An 18,391-nucleotide genomic window follows, 5' to 3' on the forward strand; every position below is an offset into this window, starting at 1 on the left:
AACTCATATAGCCTTTCGAACCACTTGGTTTTTTTGTTTGTTTTTGTGGCCAGCTCAGCCCACCCTGGGGGCAGGGCTGGCGCAGCAGCGTGTGGTGCCCCGGATTTAACCTACGCGCTTGCGTAAGCAGGCGCTTTAGACTGCTGAGCTGTCTCGCCAGCCCCACTTGCATTTTAAATATGGTAAGTACCCAGAAAGTTTAGCAGCTGTCTTTGTTGTTGTTATTGTCCCTATGTTGTTTGTCTCTCTCACCCCCAGCGCCCCCCTACCCCAAGTTTTATTGAGACAGGACTTCTAGTAGTGCAGACTGGCCTTGAACTTACTGTGGAGCCCAGACTGGCCTTGAACTCTCAGCAATCTTCCTGCCTCAGCCTCCTGAGTACTGGGATCGCAGTCCTGTGCCACCACACTCGACTCTTAATTTCTTGATAAATTGACTGGATTTTTTTCTTTATTGGTGTTTTTAGGGGGCTCTTCATTACTTCTTTAACCTGTTATTGCATTTTATAATACAAACTTTTATAGAGGGATAACATAAACAGAAAAGTGTGCAGACTTCATTTATGCACTTAAATTTACTGTCTGAAGCAAGCATAACCATCCAGATCCAGGCTAGAACATTACCCGTACCCTAGAAGTCCTTCAGGCCTCCTCCTGTGGTAGTAACGCAACAAGTATCCATGGTACTGAGTTCTAGCACCGCAGACTCGTCTTAGGGGTCTTCTAATTTATGTAACAGATTCCTGTGGTATATATTCTCTCTGAGAACTACTCATGTTTTGTTTAAGGCAGCCATCCTCAGTGCTGCTTGTATTTGCATTGTGGTATATCACAAATTGGTTTTTGTTTGTTTTTTGGTGGTACCAGGGATCGAACTCAGGACCTTGCACTTGTAAGGCAAGCACTTATTCACTGAGCCATCTCTCAAGCCCACAAACTGTTTAAAGATGATAAAATACAAATTCAGTTTGGGGTTATTATAAATAGAACTGTTGTAAATATTCTTTTACATGTGTGTTGGGGCGAGTGCTACACTTTCCAGGTGGCTGTATACTGAGGATTGTGGTTGCTGGGCCATAGCGTTGCTTATTTCCAAATTTAATGTTTCCGTTTGCTAAGATGATTATACCAGTTTACACTCAGCAGTGGAGGGAATATTCCATTTATTCTACACTATTAGCAGGGCTTGGTATTTTCATTTTAGCCATTTTGACAGTATGTATGTACACACTGGTTTTGTTTTTCCTCCTCAGTGATTTTAAATATTGGCTACTTGGTCACCTTTTGTAGACTATCCATTAGTGTGTTTTGCTCTCTTTTGTACTGGGAAATCTGTTTTTCTTAATGATACATGTGTGTTCTTTCTATATTCTAGATGTAAATTCTTTATCAGGTAACTATCAAATATCTGAAAATTTTATCATATTTTTCTTCTAGAAGCCTTTTTGTTCAGTCTCTTACAGTTTGATTGATCATCCACATGGAATTGATTTTCCATATGGACATGCAGTTAACCTGAATACTATTTATTTATTGATGTATTTATTTTAACAGTAGCCACTGTTGAAGGTTTATTTGGTATTGTAGTTGGTGTGACACTGGGTTGCACTGTTCACAGGTGGATCTTTTTACATTATATGGCAATGTATACTAATATATTTATATAAAATACACAAAGTAAAATCCTTTAAAACAGTTATGCACAAGACATGCAATGTTGGATATGTATACTGGGTCCCAGGCTGTGACCAACTGGGGAAAGGTCAGGCAGGACTTGGTGGGTGAAACTGTGTAACAGAGTAACACACATCTGTCTGAAGAGTAAGGAGCCTGGTCAGTGAGGTGTCTCAGATGCTGGGCTACTTCACACTAACCAGGATTACGAGTGCAGCGTCCACATAAGGACAGAGCTGTGGGTTTTTGTGAACCATTTCTACTTCTAACTTTCTGAAACTGATGTTTTCCCCAGGCCATCCTAATAGTACTGCTTCAGTCACATGTCAGATAAGAAGGACAACTGGCACAACTCCAGCTAAACTCTCCTGTAGCCTAGACAGTGACATGGTAATACCGGAAGACTTTAAAACTGCAGCTCCTGGGACTGGTGAGATGGCTCAGTGGTCTAAATCACCTACTTAGAACAAGCTTAGCAAAGCACAGGGACCGCGGTTCAATCCCCCAGCACCACATGCCAGCCAGCCCCGCCCCCTGGTGGGCTGAGCTGGCCACACACACAAAATAAATGAATAAATAAATAATATAAATAAATAAATTAATTAATTAAAAAAAAAAACTGCAGCTCCTTCTGGATCGACCACAGGGTATCCATACTCTTCTTCAAAAGTGCCCGTTCCTCAAGAGTCAGAGTCACTTTCAGACATCAAAGATGCCATTTTTGTCCCAGGACACAAGGGACAGTAAGGAAGACATCATCCTTGATTCCATAGAGCCCCTTAATCATGGTAGAAATTGGATGCACCCTCCTAAGATTCTTCATTTATTTTCTGCCAAGTCTGCCACCAACAGTCCAGTGGCCCAGGATGTCTAGCTAAGTTTGATTACGTCATAAGCACTGTCAACCACCTGTTTGTGAACCTCTTTCCAATGCTCCTTATCCTCATCAGTTCCCAACTCAAGGTGCAGATTCTTCACGGCAACACCAGCAACATTCACACCACTCAACACAGGGACGCCGGAGTCTCCTTGCTCCCAAAGGATCCAGCCGTGGCAGCTCGGTGGTGCACGCCCAGCCTTTCTCCCATCAGGTAGTGGAACCGGGCTGAATCTAGGTTGCACCCACTGCCAGCAGCACAGTTCTTGGGAAAGCCGCTTATCTTCCAAGCCACATGGGTCAAGATATCCACTGGGTTGGACACAACAAGCAACTTGCAGTTGGGACTGTACTTTACAACATTAGGAATGATGAACATGAAGATGTTCACATTATACTGCACCAAATTAAGACGGCTGTCTCCTTGTTTGCGTGCTCCAGTGGTGATAAGAACCAGCTTGGAGTTTGCGATTACATTATAGTGTTTGCTGCAGACAATTTTTGTGTCCTAAGGAAAAGGCTGCCATGTTGGAGATCCATCATGTCTCCCTTCAGTTTGTCTTCCACAACATCAATAAGAGCAAGTTCATCTGCCAGGTCCTTCATTAAGACTGATGGCACAGGTCATGCCAACAGCACCAACCCCAGCAACCATGATCTTATTCTGGGGCACCTGTTTTTTTTGTTTGTTTTTTGGTAAGACCAGGGATTGAACTCAAGCCCTTGTGTTGAGCTATCTCCCCGGCCCCCACCTGTTCCTCCTTAAGGAGATTCACAATCGGCTGATCCTTGAGACTGGCCATCTTGGACTCAGAACCAAAAGGAACCAGGAATGCGTGTGGGACAGGCATCGGGGTACAGGCTTCTTAGCTCCGTACTCAGTGGTGGCAACTCCGACACTCCTATTTTTATTTATTTATTTATTTTATTTTATTTTAGGGAATGGTCTCCAGGGTGTTCAGGGTCTCACTACTAGATCAGACTCGTAGTGATCCGCCTGTTTACAGCCTCCCAAGAGCTGGGATTACAGGTGGGCACCACCACGTCCAGTCATCACTGTCTCAGCACACCCCAGGGTCGGGGCCAGCATGGGATTGAAGCCCCAGCCCCTGCGCCTGCTTGTAGGTGCTTTAATCCGCTGAGCTATTTGGCAAGCCCTCCATTTATTTAAAAAGGCTATCTCTGCCCAGGTACACTATTCCATTACCTTTATTTTAAATTAGTAAACTACATATGCATGAGTTTCTTTCTGTACTTCAGTCTATTTCACTGGACTTTTTATTTTTTTTATTTACTTATTTTTAGCGGAACCGGGAAGTGAACTAAGGGTTTATTTATTTTTAGCAGAACCGGGAACTGAACTCAGGCCTTTGTGCTTGCCAGGCAAGCGCTTATTCTGCTGAGCCACCTCCATGGCCCTGGACTTCTTTTAAAGGTAGGCCTATTACAGTCTGTCTGAATTACTGCAGAAAATCTGTTATATTTGAGTTTCTACTTTTGACCCTGAGTGAACTCCAGTAGTGCTAAGTGCTGTTATAACATGTTAAAATGTCTGCATTAAGGCTTGGCCTGGTGACACACATCTGTACCTGGGAGCTGGGGCAGGAGGACTGCAAGTTCAATACCAGCCTGTACAACTTAGTGAGACCTTGTCCCAAATTTTTAAATAAATGATGGGGCTACAGCTCAATGGGAAGCCCCTGGGTTCAATCCCCACTATTTTTTTTAAATTACATTAAACCCATGGATTATTATATTCTAATATATATTTTATGAACTTGTGGGGGGGTACTTTGTATTGTCTTTGGTTTTGATTTTCTTAGTACTTGGAATTGAACTCAGGATCTCACACTTACCAAGCTGGTGCTGTACCACTGAGCTAAATCCCCAGCCTGTTTGGTTTTTCTTAAAAAAAAAAAAAAAAAAAAAAGGATTTCGCTGTGTAGTTCGGGCTGGGCTTGAACTCATTGTGTAGCCCAGGTTGGCCTCAAACTCACAGTGCCCCTCCTACCTCAGCTTCCCAAGTGCTGGCACTGCAGGTATATGCCACCACACCTGACTCCTTTTGTGATACTTAATGGCTTTGGAACTATACATTGGGTCTGTGGACATTTGTTTACTCCTATGAAACTGGTTTTAAATTTGAACTGAAATATAAATGATTTTGAAACTTTTCTTTCTACTTTATCTGAATACTGAGAATGATAAATAGTAGCAGCTTTAAGGTTGAAGTCTTAAGACAGTGTGTAAAACCATTCAAAGCAAGGCCTGGGCCATAAAAGCATAGAAAGCGCCTTCAGAACTGTGATGGTGGCCGGCTGTTACACAGAAGCGTGTGTACTTGTGCACAGGTTATGTCTGAGCTTGTCTCTCCTCTGCAGCCATAACTATCCCGTGTGCAGTCTGTTTCCTCTTCCAGCTGCTTGATCTCTTCAGGCTGGCAGCTTTTTTTCCTCAGTCAATGACGTTTTTTCCTCCAGTTTTTGTATGTGTTCTCCAAGATGCAACTAATTTCTGACACCTCTTTAACAGTGGTATGCTTCTTTGATTCACTCATTTCTACTTTATTCTTTTGTGCTTCTTTTCTTAGGGTCCTTTTTGCGTGTTTATTTAACTTTAATAGTTGCCTTTTTTCCTTTTTAAGCCATGTAAACAGTTGAAGTTATGAATTTGTCTCTGATTCCAATTTTCAACCTCAAAATCTGGAATATGAATGAGTTCTTTGGTTTAGGACAAATAGTGGGATATATATCTACATGGTTACTTAGAATAAGTACATTGTGTTCTTTGGCTTAAATTTTATTATTAGTACAGTGAAGGTGTGCATTATTTTTTCTAGCACTGGGGATCTAACCTAGGACTTCAGTCTACCACTTGGTTACAGGTTCAAATTTGTATGTCATTTTAGTGCTTGTTACGGTGAGATGAGTAATGCAAGGCTTACATGCTAAAGGCTTGGTTGGCAGCCTGTGACGCTACTGGGAAGTGGCAGAACCTTTAAGGCTTAGGGACTGGGTCACAGGCCCATACCAGCCAAGGGGACTGGGGGACCCTAGCCCTGGCTGCTGCTTCCCTCTCATTCTGAGCTACTCTGAACTTTGCACCATTAGGCTGCCCACCAAAGGAGTAACTGATTAGAGAACAGAACCTCTGAGTCACAGCAGACCTTTCCTGCCAGGAGCCCACAATCCTAGCACTCAGGAGACTGAGGCAAGAGGATCTCTAAGAGTTTGAGGCCAGCCAGCATGAGCTACAGTAGTGACTTCAAGGCTAACCTAGGCCGCATAGTGAGACCCAGTCTTGAAAACAAAAAGGAAGCCTTTCCTGTTTATTATCTCAAGTATTTTTGTACAGTATAAGAAAAGGTTTAAAAAGCCACAGTTTATAAGGGTACAAAGTTTGATATTTATCTAATTTTATAACATTAAAATCTTAAAGGCTGGCAAGATAGCTCAGCAAACTAAGTGCCTCTTTAGGCCAAGCGCAGGTATCAGAATTGGATCCCCAGTCCCACATTCTGTGCCGGCCCCACTCCAGGACATGCTGGTGACCACGTCTGAGCGTGGTAGCCGGCACGTGTTAATTCCAGTGCAAGGGAGGCTGAAAACAGGAGGACCACTAGGAGTCCAAGCTGTGTAGTGAGACCCTGTACCAAATTTTTAAAAATGTTTGTCTTAAATGTTCAGTTTCCCATTGTAATTATTTTCACCATAGCTTTTGCCTTGTTCTAGTGTTTGTTGGTGTGTAGACCGTAGCTTACCTTTTGAGACAGGTAGACAGTGAGAACTAGGTTGCCTGGGCTGCCCCCATGCTCATCAGTTTCCTGCCTAGTCTTCCCAGGGTGCTGGAGTAGTTTGCAGCACTGCACCTGGTTATTGTAAGAGATTCCTCTTACATTAAATGCTGCAATTTTTCTATCAAACGTTTGAAGAACGTCCTTAATGTATTCGCCAGGATCCTCTGCATGGTTCTCCACTAATGGATTTTTGTCTGTCCTTGGTTTTTTCCTACATTGTTAGGTTGAACTATTGCTTCAGGATCCCATTTATTCTCACAGATACCCTTTAGTTGGTGCTGTCTCTTCTCCCTTCTCCATATTCCCAGAACTGTCAGGATTTTCCTGTTTCCCAGATTGCTGACTTTTGGATGTAGTGTTAATTCTGCCTTTCCTGGTGCTGTTATAAATTCTTTTTAAGTTAGAGGCTTAAAATAAAGCATAAGAATTTGAACTGCAGTTAGAAAAACTTGTATTTGAATCCTGGCTCAGCTATTTAACAGCTGTTTGACCCTGAGCTTATTTAGCAACTCCGTGCCTCATTTTCCTTCCCTATAAAGGAGAAATAATTATGGTTTCTGCCTGGTTTTACTGAGGATTAGGGCATTAGCTCAAGGCATTAGGGATAAGTTATACCTCGATCCATAAACCTGTTGCACGATTCTGGGAAGGGTAGCCATGTTCGTGTTCTCACACACGCTCACACAGGGCAGAGAGGCAGTGTGTGCAAACTGGGTTGCCGAAAATTCTGTCCAGGAACCAAACTGATCACAGACAAAAGCAAGGCGTCACTGTCCTTAGCACGTAAAGAGCTTCAGAAGTTCATTGTGATTTCATGTTTTTACTCTTCCCCTGCATCTCAGAACAAAGGCTTTTTTCCCCTCATATATTTTTCTTTCTTCAAAGTGGCCGATTTGTCAGAAGATGCTCACACCGTGACCTTTACTGTGGCAGCTTTTCCCTGTCCAGCCTGCTTGTGGGGCTGGTACAGAGCCATGCCCAGAGTGGTTTTTCCAGATGAGGTACAATTCGGTGACCCATGCTCCAGTCTGCCCTGCCTAAGGACAGGCGTTGAAGCGTACTGGAGTTGGCAGCCTTCTCATGGAAAATCTGTTGATCCTGTCCTTTTCCACATTCTTCTGCACTGTCTGTGCTACTCTCATAATCCAGATCTTAGGATTTTCTTTTTTATCTCCATACCCCTAGCCCTAAATGCGAACTTAAGAAATCGCCTCTATTCCAAACATTGGCACGTGGCATCTGTTTCTAGTGTGACTATACATGTGATATTTCTGGCTTTTTTTTTTTTTTGAGATAGGGTCTCACTGTGGTTCAGGCTGTCTGGATTCAAGCTGTCAGCCCTCCTGCCTCAGCCTCCTGGGTGCTAGGATTACCAGCATGTATCACCATGCTCAGCTTTCCTGTGGCTTTTTTTTTTTTTTTTTTTTTTTGTACCGGGGATTGAACTCAGGACCTTGCACTTGCCACACAGGTGCTTATGCTGCTGAGCTATCCCCATCCTTTCAAGAGAAAAATGGAATAAGGATTTTTTTTTTTTTTTTTTTTTTTTTTTTTTTTTTCCTCTGTGGCTTCTTGACTAATACTATAAACGACACTGCTAGTTTGCTCAAAATAACCAGCTCTCACTTAAGAATCTGGTAATGTAAATTAACTACAAGTAACATAAGAAAACTTGTAATTTGTCCTCTCAAATGGAAACTGCCAGCTACCTATATAAATGAACAATAATTACTACTAGTATTTCAGATATATAGATTCATACTACAGAAATGTATCAGATTTTTAAATGAAAGTACCAGAAAATTAAAGCAAAAGGGGAAAAAAGGTAATTTCATGAGGTTTGGGATGTGATCATTTTTCTTATTTTTAAAAGTTACAATAGAAAATAATAAAAAATTAAAGTGTTCGCATGTAAGGTATCCCAGGGAGTCACACGGGGCTGGCTCCAGGCACAGCACAGGCTGTCTACAGCTTCTGGATGAGCAGAGCAGAGGCGCCGCCTCCTCCATTGCAGATGCTGGCCAGCCCGTACTCTCCTTGCTTCAGGGCGTGAGCCAGATGAACCACGATCCTGGCTCCAGACATCCTACGGTGAAGAAAGCATTTGTTTCTTTAATGTAGAACAGAATTTGGGACTAACTAGCAAATGTCTATTGCAAATAAGCTTTGTGAAAAAGCTTTATCACTGCAGCTGAGTTGACTACTTAATTTAGAACTTTTGTTTCAGGAAGGGCTAGAGCTCTTCTGTTAAAGCCTGAGCCCAAAGTTTAGTTTCTTTAGGATTCGAGAAATGGTGGTCAGAAGGACAGTGTACACCAGGAATCATCACGCATCAACTAGAGTTTGAATAGAATTACCAAGGCAGCTGTTACCCTAGAAATAATATTCACCTACCCAATTGGATGCCCCAGAGAAACAGCTCCTCCATTAATATTCACTTTTTGGGGATCAATCTCCAGCATTTTAACGTTTGCCAGTACCACCACACTAAAGGCTTCGTTAACTTCCCACATTGCAATGTCTTCTTTTTTCAGTCCAGCATCTTTAAGAACCTAAAATTTTTAAGAGATATGTTAAAAGAATAGCAATCATAATTTATTTTCATTTTCTTGACATTCTGTAACTATGACTTGCATTTTTTCCTTTTGATGTTGTGTTTATATTTTTGGTGCCAGGAATCAAACTCATGACCTTGTACTTGCCAGGCAGGCACTAAGCCACTGAGCTGTATCCCAGCCCTGATGCTGTGTTTGAAGTGTGGCACTTAAATTTCTGAAGGCTCTAATTCATTTTTATCTTCTCAGAGAATTTTACTTGCATTCTGTCTGTTTTGAGGAAATAGAGAAAATTTGAAATTTTTTAACATTCCATAAATGCTTAAGAAGATATATAGTATATACTATTTGAATATAAAATTTTATAGACATAACAATGATTTTATAAAGACAAAACTAAATGTCAGTTTTATATTCATGGTTTTTATCTTTTTGAGACAGGCTCTGCTATGCAGCTCAGGCTGGCTTTGAACTCACTTTGTAGCCCAAGCTGCTCTCAGATTTGCAGTGATCAATCCTCCTGCCTCATCCTCCCAGGTGCTGGGATTGCAGGCATGTGCCACCATGCCCAGCAGTTTCATATTCTTGATCTGTAAAATTCAGTAAATCTCTCCTCTTTGGTGGTTTTTCCTTGTATCCCCTTTTTAAAAAGCTATGGGATAGCAGGCAGAGTGGCACGTGCCTGTAATGCCAGCCCTTGTGAGGCCGAGGCAGGAGGACTGCTGCAAGCTCAAGCCCAGCCTGGACCACACGGCCACGCTGTGGTGTGGAGCATGTGTCTGTTGTGCAGTCTTTGACTATGACATTTTGATAGCTGTATGAAGGTATTTCTGTGTTAGTGATTATTCTTAGGCTAATACTTTCATAAAAAATATTCTAGGGGGGAAAAAATATTCCAGGGCCCTTTAGTAAAAGAAACTCTTGAGAAGTCATACACCCCTTTCTTTCTAGGTGCTATTCTCAAGAGCCCCACTCTCAAGATAAAACCCTCTCTTGAGAGGGGCCTCGAGCCACAGCCTCTCCTCTCTCCCCTCCCTCCTCAGCCCTTCTTTGTGAGCCCTTCCTGCACTTCCCCTCTGCTAACACTGACAGCTGGGAGGATGTGGGTGTTATGTCTGCTTTCATGCTTGCTCTCTTGTCCTGCTGCCAGAATTCCCTTCCAGGATGGAGAACACCTCCTTGGGAATGACCACTGGCTTTGAATTCTGTATGTGGACTGCTGCTGTTTCCCTGTTTGCCCACCAGCTTCCCCTTTGTGTTTCTGTACCAGGGGCACCCAGCATCGTACTTAGAAGTTGTTCGGCTATGTCATTTTTTAATGTGTTCTACTGCAGATATAGTTGGTGGGCTACCCTTATTTTCAGGAAAAATGCGAAGGTGTCATGATGCTCTTGCAAGTGAAACTGTGACCTTATCACATGCAAACCAGCAGTCTGCACACAGTGGTGGCCGGTACCTTGGGCACAGCATAGGCAGGCGCAACCGGAAAGTCAATGGGGTCCACAGCGGCATCCGCAAACGCTGGAAAGGAGATTGTGGCAATCTTTTACAGGCATCCAAAGCTTTATCTTTTACATGTGGGGTGCAGAACCCAAGCTCCCTTTTTCTATTTTTCATGTAAGTTTTGGTAGATGACATTATTAAAAATTGATTGGCTCAGTTTTTGTTTTATCTGCAAATTATAACAAAAACATCAAAGGAGTTTCTGTCTCAGTTGAAATATGTATCAGTTAAATGCTTCACAAAGTATAACATACTGGAAGAAATAGCCAACTCCGCATGTGTATATTGCCCCCGCAAAGAAAGTCACTTTCAGGCAGAGCCTGTAGCAGTTTAAAAATAAACAAGAGCCAAAGGCCTACCTGCTATTCTGGCCAGCGGCTTAACGTTGAGCCTCTTGGCTGCCTCTGCAGTCATCAGGACCACGGCAGCTGCCCCATCATTCAGCGTGCTGGCGTTGGCCGCTGTTACGGTGCCTGAAAGCCACAGTAAGCACAGAGTCAACACAGTTGCGCACCGCGTCCCTGTACCCCAGAGTACATGTCTGGGATAGAGAACTTAGGAAAACATTCCTGCCCTCGGAGCGTGTGCAGAGCTGCCCAGACCTGGTGGTAGGGTTCAGCAGTTTTCTCAGCTCAGAAACACGCGTGATGGCCCTGGCTAAGTGCTGCTCAGCAGCTACTGTTCATATTTTCTTCCCAGCATCTAACTCTTGGCTTATGCAAAAAGAGCAGATATTTACTGTGTATTTTCCAAATCAATATCAAAATCAGATATTTCTTTGCTAGAATCACTTGACTTAAATGTCAGTGAATACTTAAAAACCCACTAAACAATTTAAACAAGAGGATTCTATAGTATGTAAATGACAGGGCTGTGGAGCTCTGGGGTTTGTTTTTGGTTTTGCTGAGATAGGATCTCTGTGTAGTCTAGGCTGGCCTCAAATTTGCGGTCTGTTGAGATTATAGATGTGTTCCTATGTCTAGCAAATTTTTTTGTTTGACTATTTTTTGTACTGGAAAATTAAATGCAAGGCTCCGTGCTTAGCAGGTGAGTGCTGTGTTTCTGAGCCATAGCCCCTGTCCAAGGAAGATGTACTTCTAAAAATGTCCATGAACCCACCCTGTAATAGACAGTGAGTGACATTATTTTAAATACACTCAAGCAATATAACTTTACAGAATATGTTGGGAAACAAAGAGGTATCTATTCCTATACCTAGAATTGAGGTCAGTTAGGAAATGGGAAAAACTTAATTTCAGACTATCACACCTGTATGCAGGCAACTTGAAAACTGAGCGTAGAACTTAGTGGTAGAATACTTGGCTGCCATGTAGACTCCACTACACGCCAAGCAAGTGCTAAAGATGAACCAGTGAAAAACGAAGCTAGCCACTTAGTCTTTAGGGAAGTTATACGGCACAAACTTTCAAGATGAACAGCATATGAAAAGGCTACTTTTGGTTTTTGTTTTGTCTTTTTTCAAACAAGGTCTTATGATGCAGTTCAGGCTGGCCTTGAGCTCACTTTGTAGCCCAGGCTGTTGTCTCAGACTTGCAATAACCCTCCTGCCTCAGCCTCCCCAGTGCCGAGATGACAAGTATGTGCTGCCACAGTGGGGGCAGAAACCTTAAATGACTCATCCCTCCTTTGCAGTTTACTTTTGTGTGTGTGTGTGTGGAACCGGGGATTGAACTCAGTCCAGCAAGCGCTTATTCTACTGAGCTATCTCCCCGGCCCTGCAGTTTGCATATTAAAAATACAAATTATTAAGCAAATGTAAATATACTTCGGATTAATATGGTTTGTCTAATATAATAAAAATATTTTAACATCTAGATGCCCCTAGAATAAAATCCTTAGAAATGCCCAAAATCAATATAGTATATAATTTGATTTGTTTTGCTACTAACCATTTTCTTTTTGGAAAACTGTCTTCAGCTTCGGAACTTTACTGAAATCAACACGCTTGTATTCTTCATCTTCTTTTACCACTACATCTGGTTTACCTAAAACAAAAGTATTTTAAGTAATCACTCAAGACAAAACAGTCACCAAGGTGTCTGGCAGTCAGCGACCCTCTTTCGATCCCTGCCTTAAACCGTCCTGAATGAATGCTGCTCGGGCAAAGCCGCTGTACCGTCCCTAGTACGTTAGTGTTCTAAAGACTGGCTTACTAGCAGTTAAGGAAATGTCCACCTCCTGCTCAGCCACACGCCCTTGTTGTTCTCTCAGCCCCCATCCAGGGCCCCGTACCCCACTCTGCTGATCCCACGTGTAGATGTCAGGCCAACGTCAGATAAAAATCTATAAGATTTTTCAAATTAAAGGCAAAGGAATAAATACTTGGGAACATTGCCCTTCTACCTTTTACTGCAATTGTGACCGGAATAATTTCGTTTCCGAATTTTCCAGCTTCCCATGCTGTTCTGCTCCTGGTGTAAGAGCTTATAGCGTAAGTATCCTGTTCATCTCTTGTGATGTTCAGCTTCTTTGCAGTATTCTCAGCACAGTTACCCTAATAAATGGGAAATTATTTTTAAACTACACAACTTTTAAATCAAAGGTTAGCAGTTAAAAAAATTTAGTTTTGTTTTTGGCAAAGCTGGGGATTGAACTCAGGCCCTTGCACTTGCCAGGGAAGTACTTATTCTGTTGAGCCATCTCCCTGGCCCCAAATTTAGCTTTTTAAAACTCTTTACATATGCTTCTTAAACACTTGCACTGTACCAGAAGTTTCTACTTCAGAAGCCAGAAATTTCCTTATGAAAGTATGGGGCGTGGCTTAGGGAGATAGCTCAGCGGTCTAAGTGCCTGCCTGGCAAGTGCAAGGAGCCAAGTTCAGTCACCAGTACTGCATGCCCTGCCAGTCAGGGAACCCCAGGAATGCTGTGCTGGCCCCAAGTGTGAGTGGCAGTGTACGCCAGTAATCCCAGTGCTGGGGAGGCTGAGACATGAGGATCCCTACAGTCTGAACTGCAAACAAGACCCTATATCAAACAAAAAGTTTTTTTAAAAAATATGGAGCAACCAGGAGTGGTACAATCCCAGCACTCAGGAGGCTGAGGCAGGAGGAGTGCCAAGAGTTTGAGGCCAGCCTAGGCTTCTGAGTGAGACTGTCAGAAACAAGAAAAAGGAAGAAAAAGTGTGAGGCAGCTTAGCAACCAAACCACCTCCCAACCTGAAGGCTACCTTGACGTTCACAGAACCCATGCTGTAATTCCGTCTCTGACCTCAGCCAGGCCCATGCCTGGTGGCGCCCCATTAAGAACCAGTGCTCACCATGTGAATCTTATTGTAGACATCAGTTAGCCCATCTTTCACTATCAGGTCTTCCAGCTTCACCCCTCCGTACGGCGTCGCGCCTCTGTTCATCACGTAGGGCACATTGGACATGCTCTCCATGCCCCCTGCCACCATCACGTCCTGCGCAGCAACACAAGGCCCCAGGTCAGAGCCGCAGACCCAGCAGATGCAGGGCACACCGCTGTCACCAAGTGAGGACTCAACATGAAGTTAATAACTAGGTTTCTCTCCGGATCCCCTCTACCAGCTAGCCCGGATGAAAGTACAAAATGTGTAGTGAAAACTAAGATTCAATTGATATCTGAAAATCTTTTATGTACCATCACCTGAAATTCTAACCCTTCATTTTACTGACACTGCTAACAGTAAATATCTTCTAAAAGATTATAAGCAGTCTCAGTTCTCGTATATAACCCTTCTGCTTCCATGATTTAAACTTCCCCAGACAGCTACTGTCTGATCTGACACGCGGCCTTTGCCTTCCACAAGAGCATCATCTGTGCGGTGCTCCTCTGGGCCAGCCTGGCTAGGATTCATCTCATCTCACACTTTAAAGAACGCTCAGCTTAGTATAAAAAGCCCTTACAATGTGCCTTCTCCCTTGCCAGTCCCACTGTCTGCCTCAGCCTCAGGTCCTCAAGAACTAGCGGAAACTTTACAGAGGCAACAGCGCTCACTCAGACATCACTGCCTCTGCTGGCTGACCAAGCCACCAGAACGTACAGTGCCTAAGCTCCGGCCGCCACGTAGCTCCTTGGTGCAGCACTTGCCTAGCACGCGTGAGCCCCTCATACCGCCCCGCGCCCCTCTCCTCCCATAAAGGAAAAGCCCCTACATTTTCTTTAAAACTAACCACCACCACTTAAGGCTTCCCTGAGTACTTCTCCACTTTCTCTTGGAAGTTTCCCAATTACCATACAGTGCCTCTGTTAACAGCATAACTCTCTGGTGGTTCTATTTATGTGCCAAACCCTCCTACTGGGAAAAGCTCCTTTGCAAAAGCTCTACTCCCAGTTTTTCCTTCTGTCATTTTTTTCCCTGGCCCTCCCTTTCTCCCTCCTCTCTCTCCCATTCCCCTTCTCCTTTGGGCTTTTTCTTCCCATTTCCCAAAGAATACTACACATTTTGGTCTTCATGTGTACATTTTCTCACACCAGAGAAACATTCTGCTATTGAAGCATGTATCTGATTGATTTCACTTAAGGGTATGACCTCAAGGTGCATCCCCTTCGCTAGACGCATCTGCAGCTTATCTGAATGGCAGAGTAGGGCTCTGTGTATTACACTTCTTTACTCACCAGCTGATATGCATATGGGCTGTTTCCAAGATTTGGCCATTAGCAACTGCCACTATAAACATGAGTGTGCAGTATGTCACTGTGGAATGTTTTTAACTTTCAGGAAAATACCTAAACAGGATAGCCGGGTCAAATGGAAGCTCCAATCCTAGCTTTTTGTGGAATCTCCACACTGACTTCCTCAGTGGTTGCACCAGTCTGCACTCCTGCCAACAGTGCAGAAGGGTTCCTTTCTCCCCACAGCCCCGCCAGCATTTGTTACTGGTTGACATCTCAAAAATATCCATTGTTTGTGGAGATAGAATCTCAGTGTCCTTTTAATTTGCATCTCTCAAATGACCAGTGATGATGAGCATTTTTTCGTATGTTTATTTGCCATTTCATCTGAGAAGTGTGTATTCATTTCAAATGCCCAGTTTTGGACTGAGTCTTTAGTTCTTACTATATTCTAGACAGTATTCCTTTGTGGAGCACCGTGCAAAAATGTTTTCCCACAGTATGGGTTCTCTCTTCACTCCTTTGTTTTTGTTTTTGAGGGGGTGGAACCAGGGGATTGAACTCAGACCCTTGCGCTTGCCAAGGAAGCACTTGTTCTACTGAGCTATCTCCCCGGCCCTCATTGAACTCAGGATCCCTTCGCTTGCGAGGCAGGCACTTCTTCTACTGAACTATCTTTCTGGCCCTGTTGCTTTGCTTTTTAATAAGATGAGACCCCAGTTGTTGATTCTTTGTGAGAGTTCCTGTGTGATCAGGGTTTTGTTCGTAAAGTCTCTGCCTATACAGATGTCTTCAAGTTCTACCTATTCTATCAGCAGACTTAGTGTGTGTTTTAATATTTAGTTCTTTGATCCATTTCAATTTTAGTTTAGTGCATGTGAAGCAATATGGGTCTAGTTTTAATATTCAGCATGTGGAAAGCCAGTGTTTGCAGTGCCATTCACTGAAGAGGCTGGTGGTTCTTGTGAAGGGTCTGCTAACGCCTGATGTCAGTGATTAGCATCAGATAGGCTCACATAAATTTTGCAGGTATAACTTTTTTGGACAGTATCTGCAAAATGTCAACTCTTTAAAATCCTTTCATTTCTTTTAAGAGCTTTTTCAAAAAGACTTGCACATAAGTGGATCTTTAATATGTGCCACTCTATTGCTAGTGAGTGTTACACGGTAGATACTCAGTTAAAAGGGGCAAAAGTAGGACATGAACTAGCTCCACACTTTCTCCTTATACCCACTATACTATGGTCAGTGGAGCTGGTGACAGAGAAAGAGAGAACTTCACCAGCACTGAAAATGAACGAGTGGAGACGACGCAGATGCTCATTTAATAGGGACCTACAAATATACTGTGTATTCCGTTCAAATAAAATGCTGTCCATGGGTGCTAGCAGACCGACATGAAGTGACACACAGAGCCAACTTGCCCCACACTGCTCTAAAAGCACTTTACATCTTCTACACCACTTAAAGTTGTAGACACTTCGCAACTGACTTTTGTCTTGGCAGTGTTACAAGGACATGTGAGATAAAAACAAAGTCTAGAATGACAATCAGGGCATTGTAGGAACTATGAATTAGTCATCCATCCTGGGCTCTGCCAATGATCAGATTCTCAGGGTCAGCTCTTACCTCCTTTCTGATAAAAACCCTTAGCTGGGCATAATGTACATGTCTGTAAACCCAGCGGTTGGCAGGCTAAGGCAGAAGGATCACTGTATTTAGTATAGAATCTCACTATACAGATCAGTACTCGTGTAATCCTCCTGTTTTCAGCCTCCCAAGCAGTGGGATTACAGGCATGTGCCACCACGCCCAGTCTCAACTGTGTCTCAGCACACCCTGGGGATCGAACCCCAGTCCCCATGCCTGCCTAAGCAGGCGCTTTAGTCCGCTGAACTATCTGGCCGGCCCTAGGAGGATCACTGTGAATCAAGGTCAGCCCAAGCCACAAAATGAGGATTTATCTCAGAAAAGCAAAACAAACGCTCATTCTGGAAAAATCTGAATTTAATATTCATTTTATTTTTTGAATTACCTAATCTCAAAGTAAAACTTACCTGAAGCCTCACTCCCAGACTAAAACACCTCAGCTGAACAAGGCACTGCCCCCAGCACTCAGACCTATGCTCCAGTGGAAGTGAATCCAGGTAATTCCGAGTGCTGGAAATAACACAGCAACTTACAAGAATCTCATTTCAAGAGCACATGTGCATAATTTATAATGCCTTTTAAGACAAAATACTATAATTAATATATAAGGTGATGCTCTTACCTGATGTCCACACATAAGACTCTGAGAGGCCATCATGATGGCTTTCATTCCTGAAGCGCAGACTTTGTTCACAGTGGTGCACGGGGTAGAGATAGGTAACCCTAAAAGCAACACATGTGACACTTCAGAAACAGAAACTCTTCAGGCACAGCTGCAAAATTCAAATACAGCATATTATGATAATCTTCAAATTTTTTTCTGCCAATATCTATGAATATCTAATATTTTATTTAAACTAGAATGACCTCCATGTCATTTTTAACATTTTAGGTATAAAGACAAAAACATATTCCTAGTACCTGCGCCCAAGACCGCTTGCCTTGTAGGGGCCTGTCCCGAGCCTCCTTGTAGCACATTCCCCATGTACGCCTCCTTCACTTCTTCCTTTGGAATCCCTTTTCAAAACACCAGAAAAGCAGTTCCATGTTTTATTCAATTTAGTACTCAGTGATTACCTATTAAATAGAACATTACATAGCAGGAATGGTTTTTGTCAGTTTTATGTTTGATTCCTAACTATAGTGCAAAGACTTTTACAAAGGAGTTCAGAAATGCAGGCATGATGCCATTTCTAGGTTGTGTACACACTAAGTACAAAATAAACAGGGGTTCCCGGAGTCATTCGCCCCTGAACACAAAAAGCAAAGCACCTACTGACCTGCCTTTTCAATGGCTCCCTGAATTGCAATGGAACCAAGCTGAGTGGCTGGCAAGGATGAAAGGCTGCCCAGAAAGGATCCAATGGGCGTTCTTGTGGCACTTACTATAACCACTTCCTGGCCAGACAGAAGACAGCAAAAATTACTACAGGTATTTCATACATGTTACTTTCATTAAATATTCACATATGACATCAGAGGCTATTTTTGTGAATGAGAACTTACAAAGATTAAAATAATCAGATCAGCTGAAAACATTACTTCAGTGCTAGCACTTTATAATGTAAGACTTAATAAAACCTAGAAAAAACCATAAAAATGAACATGAAGAGCCTTCCAAGTTCTCCACAGGAATTTTGACACCAGTACTTTTAAAGTTTCAATTCTAGGGGCCAGGGAGATGGCTCAGTAGAATAAGCGCTTCCCTGGCAAGCACAAGGGCCTGAGTTCAATCCCT

At 43.0% G+C, this 18,391-nt stretch overlaps 1 protein-coding gene across 1 annotated transcript; it reads right to left on the bottom strand.

Moving 5' to 3' along the window:
* Positions 1 to 8,082: 8,082 nt before the first annotated feature.
* Positions 8,083 to 18,090, bottom strand: LOC101575510 (acetyl-CoA acetyltransferase, mitochondrial; the record flags this gene model as incomplete). Its single annotated transcript, XM_023709476.1, has 10 exons — positions 8,083 to 8,433; positions 8,742 to 8,899; positions 10,359 to 10,423; positions 10,765 to 10,878; positions 12,316 to 12,411; positions 12,770 to 12,920; positions 13,685 to 13,828; positions 17,276 to 17,376; positions 17,575 to 17,670; positions 17,934 to 18,090. Coding segments are annotated over 10 exons (1,203 nt in total), but the record flags the coding sequence as incomplete, so codon positions are not given.
* Positions 18,091 to 18,391: the final 301 nt, after the last annotated feature.

This window comes from Octodon degus, unplaced genomic scaffold (assembly GCF_000260255.1).
Source record: "Octodon degus isolate 3935 unplaced genomic scaffold, OctDeg1.0 scaffold00012, whole genome shotgun sequence".
NCBI lineage: Eukaryota > Metazoa > Chordata > Mammalia > Rodentia > Octodontidae > Octodon > Octodon degus.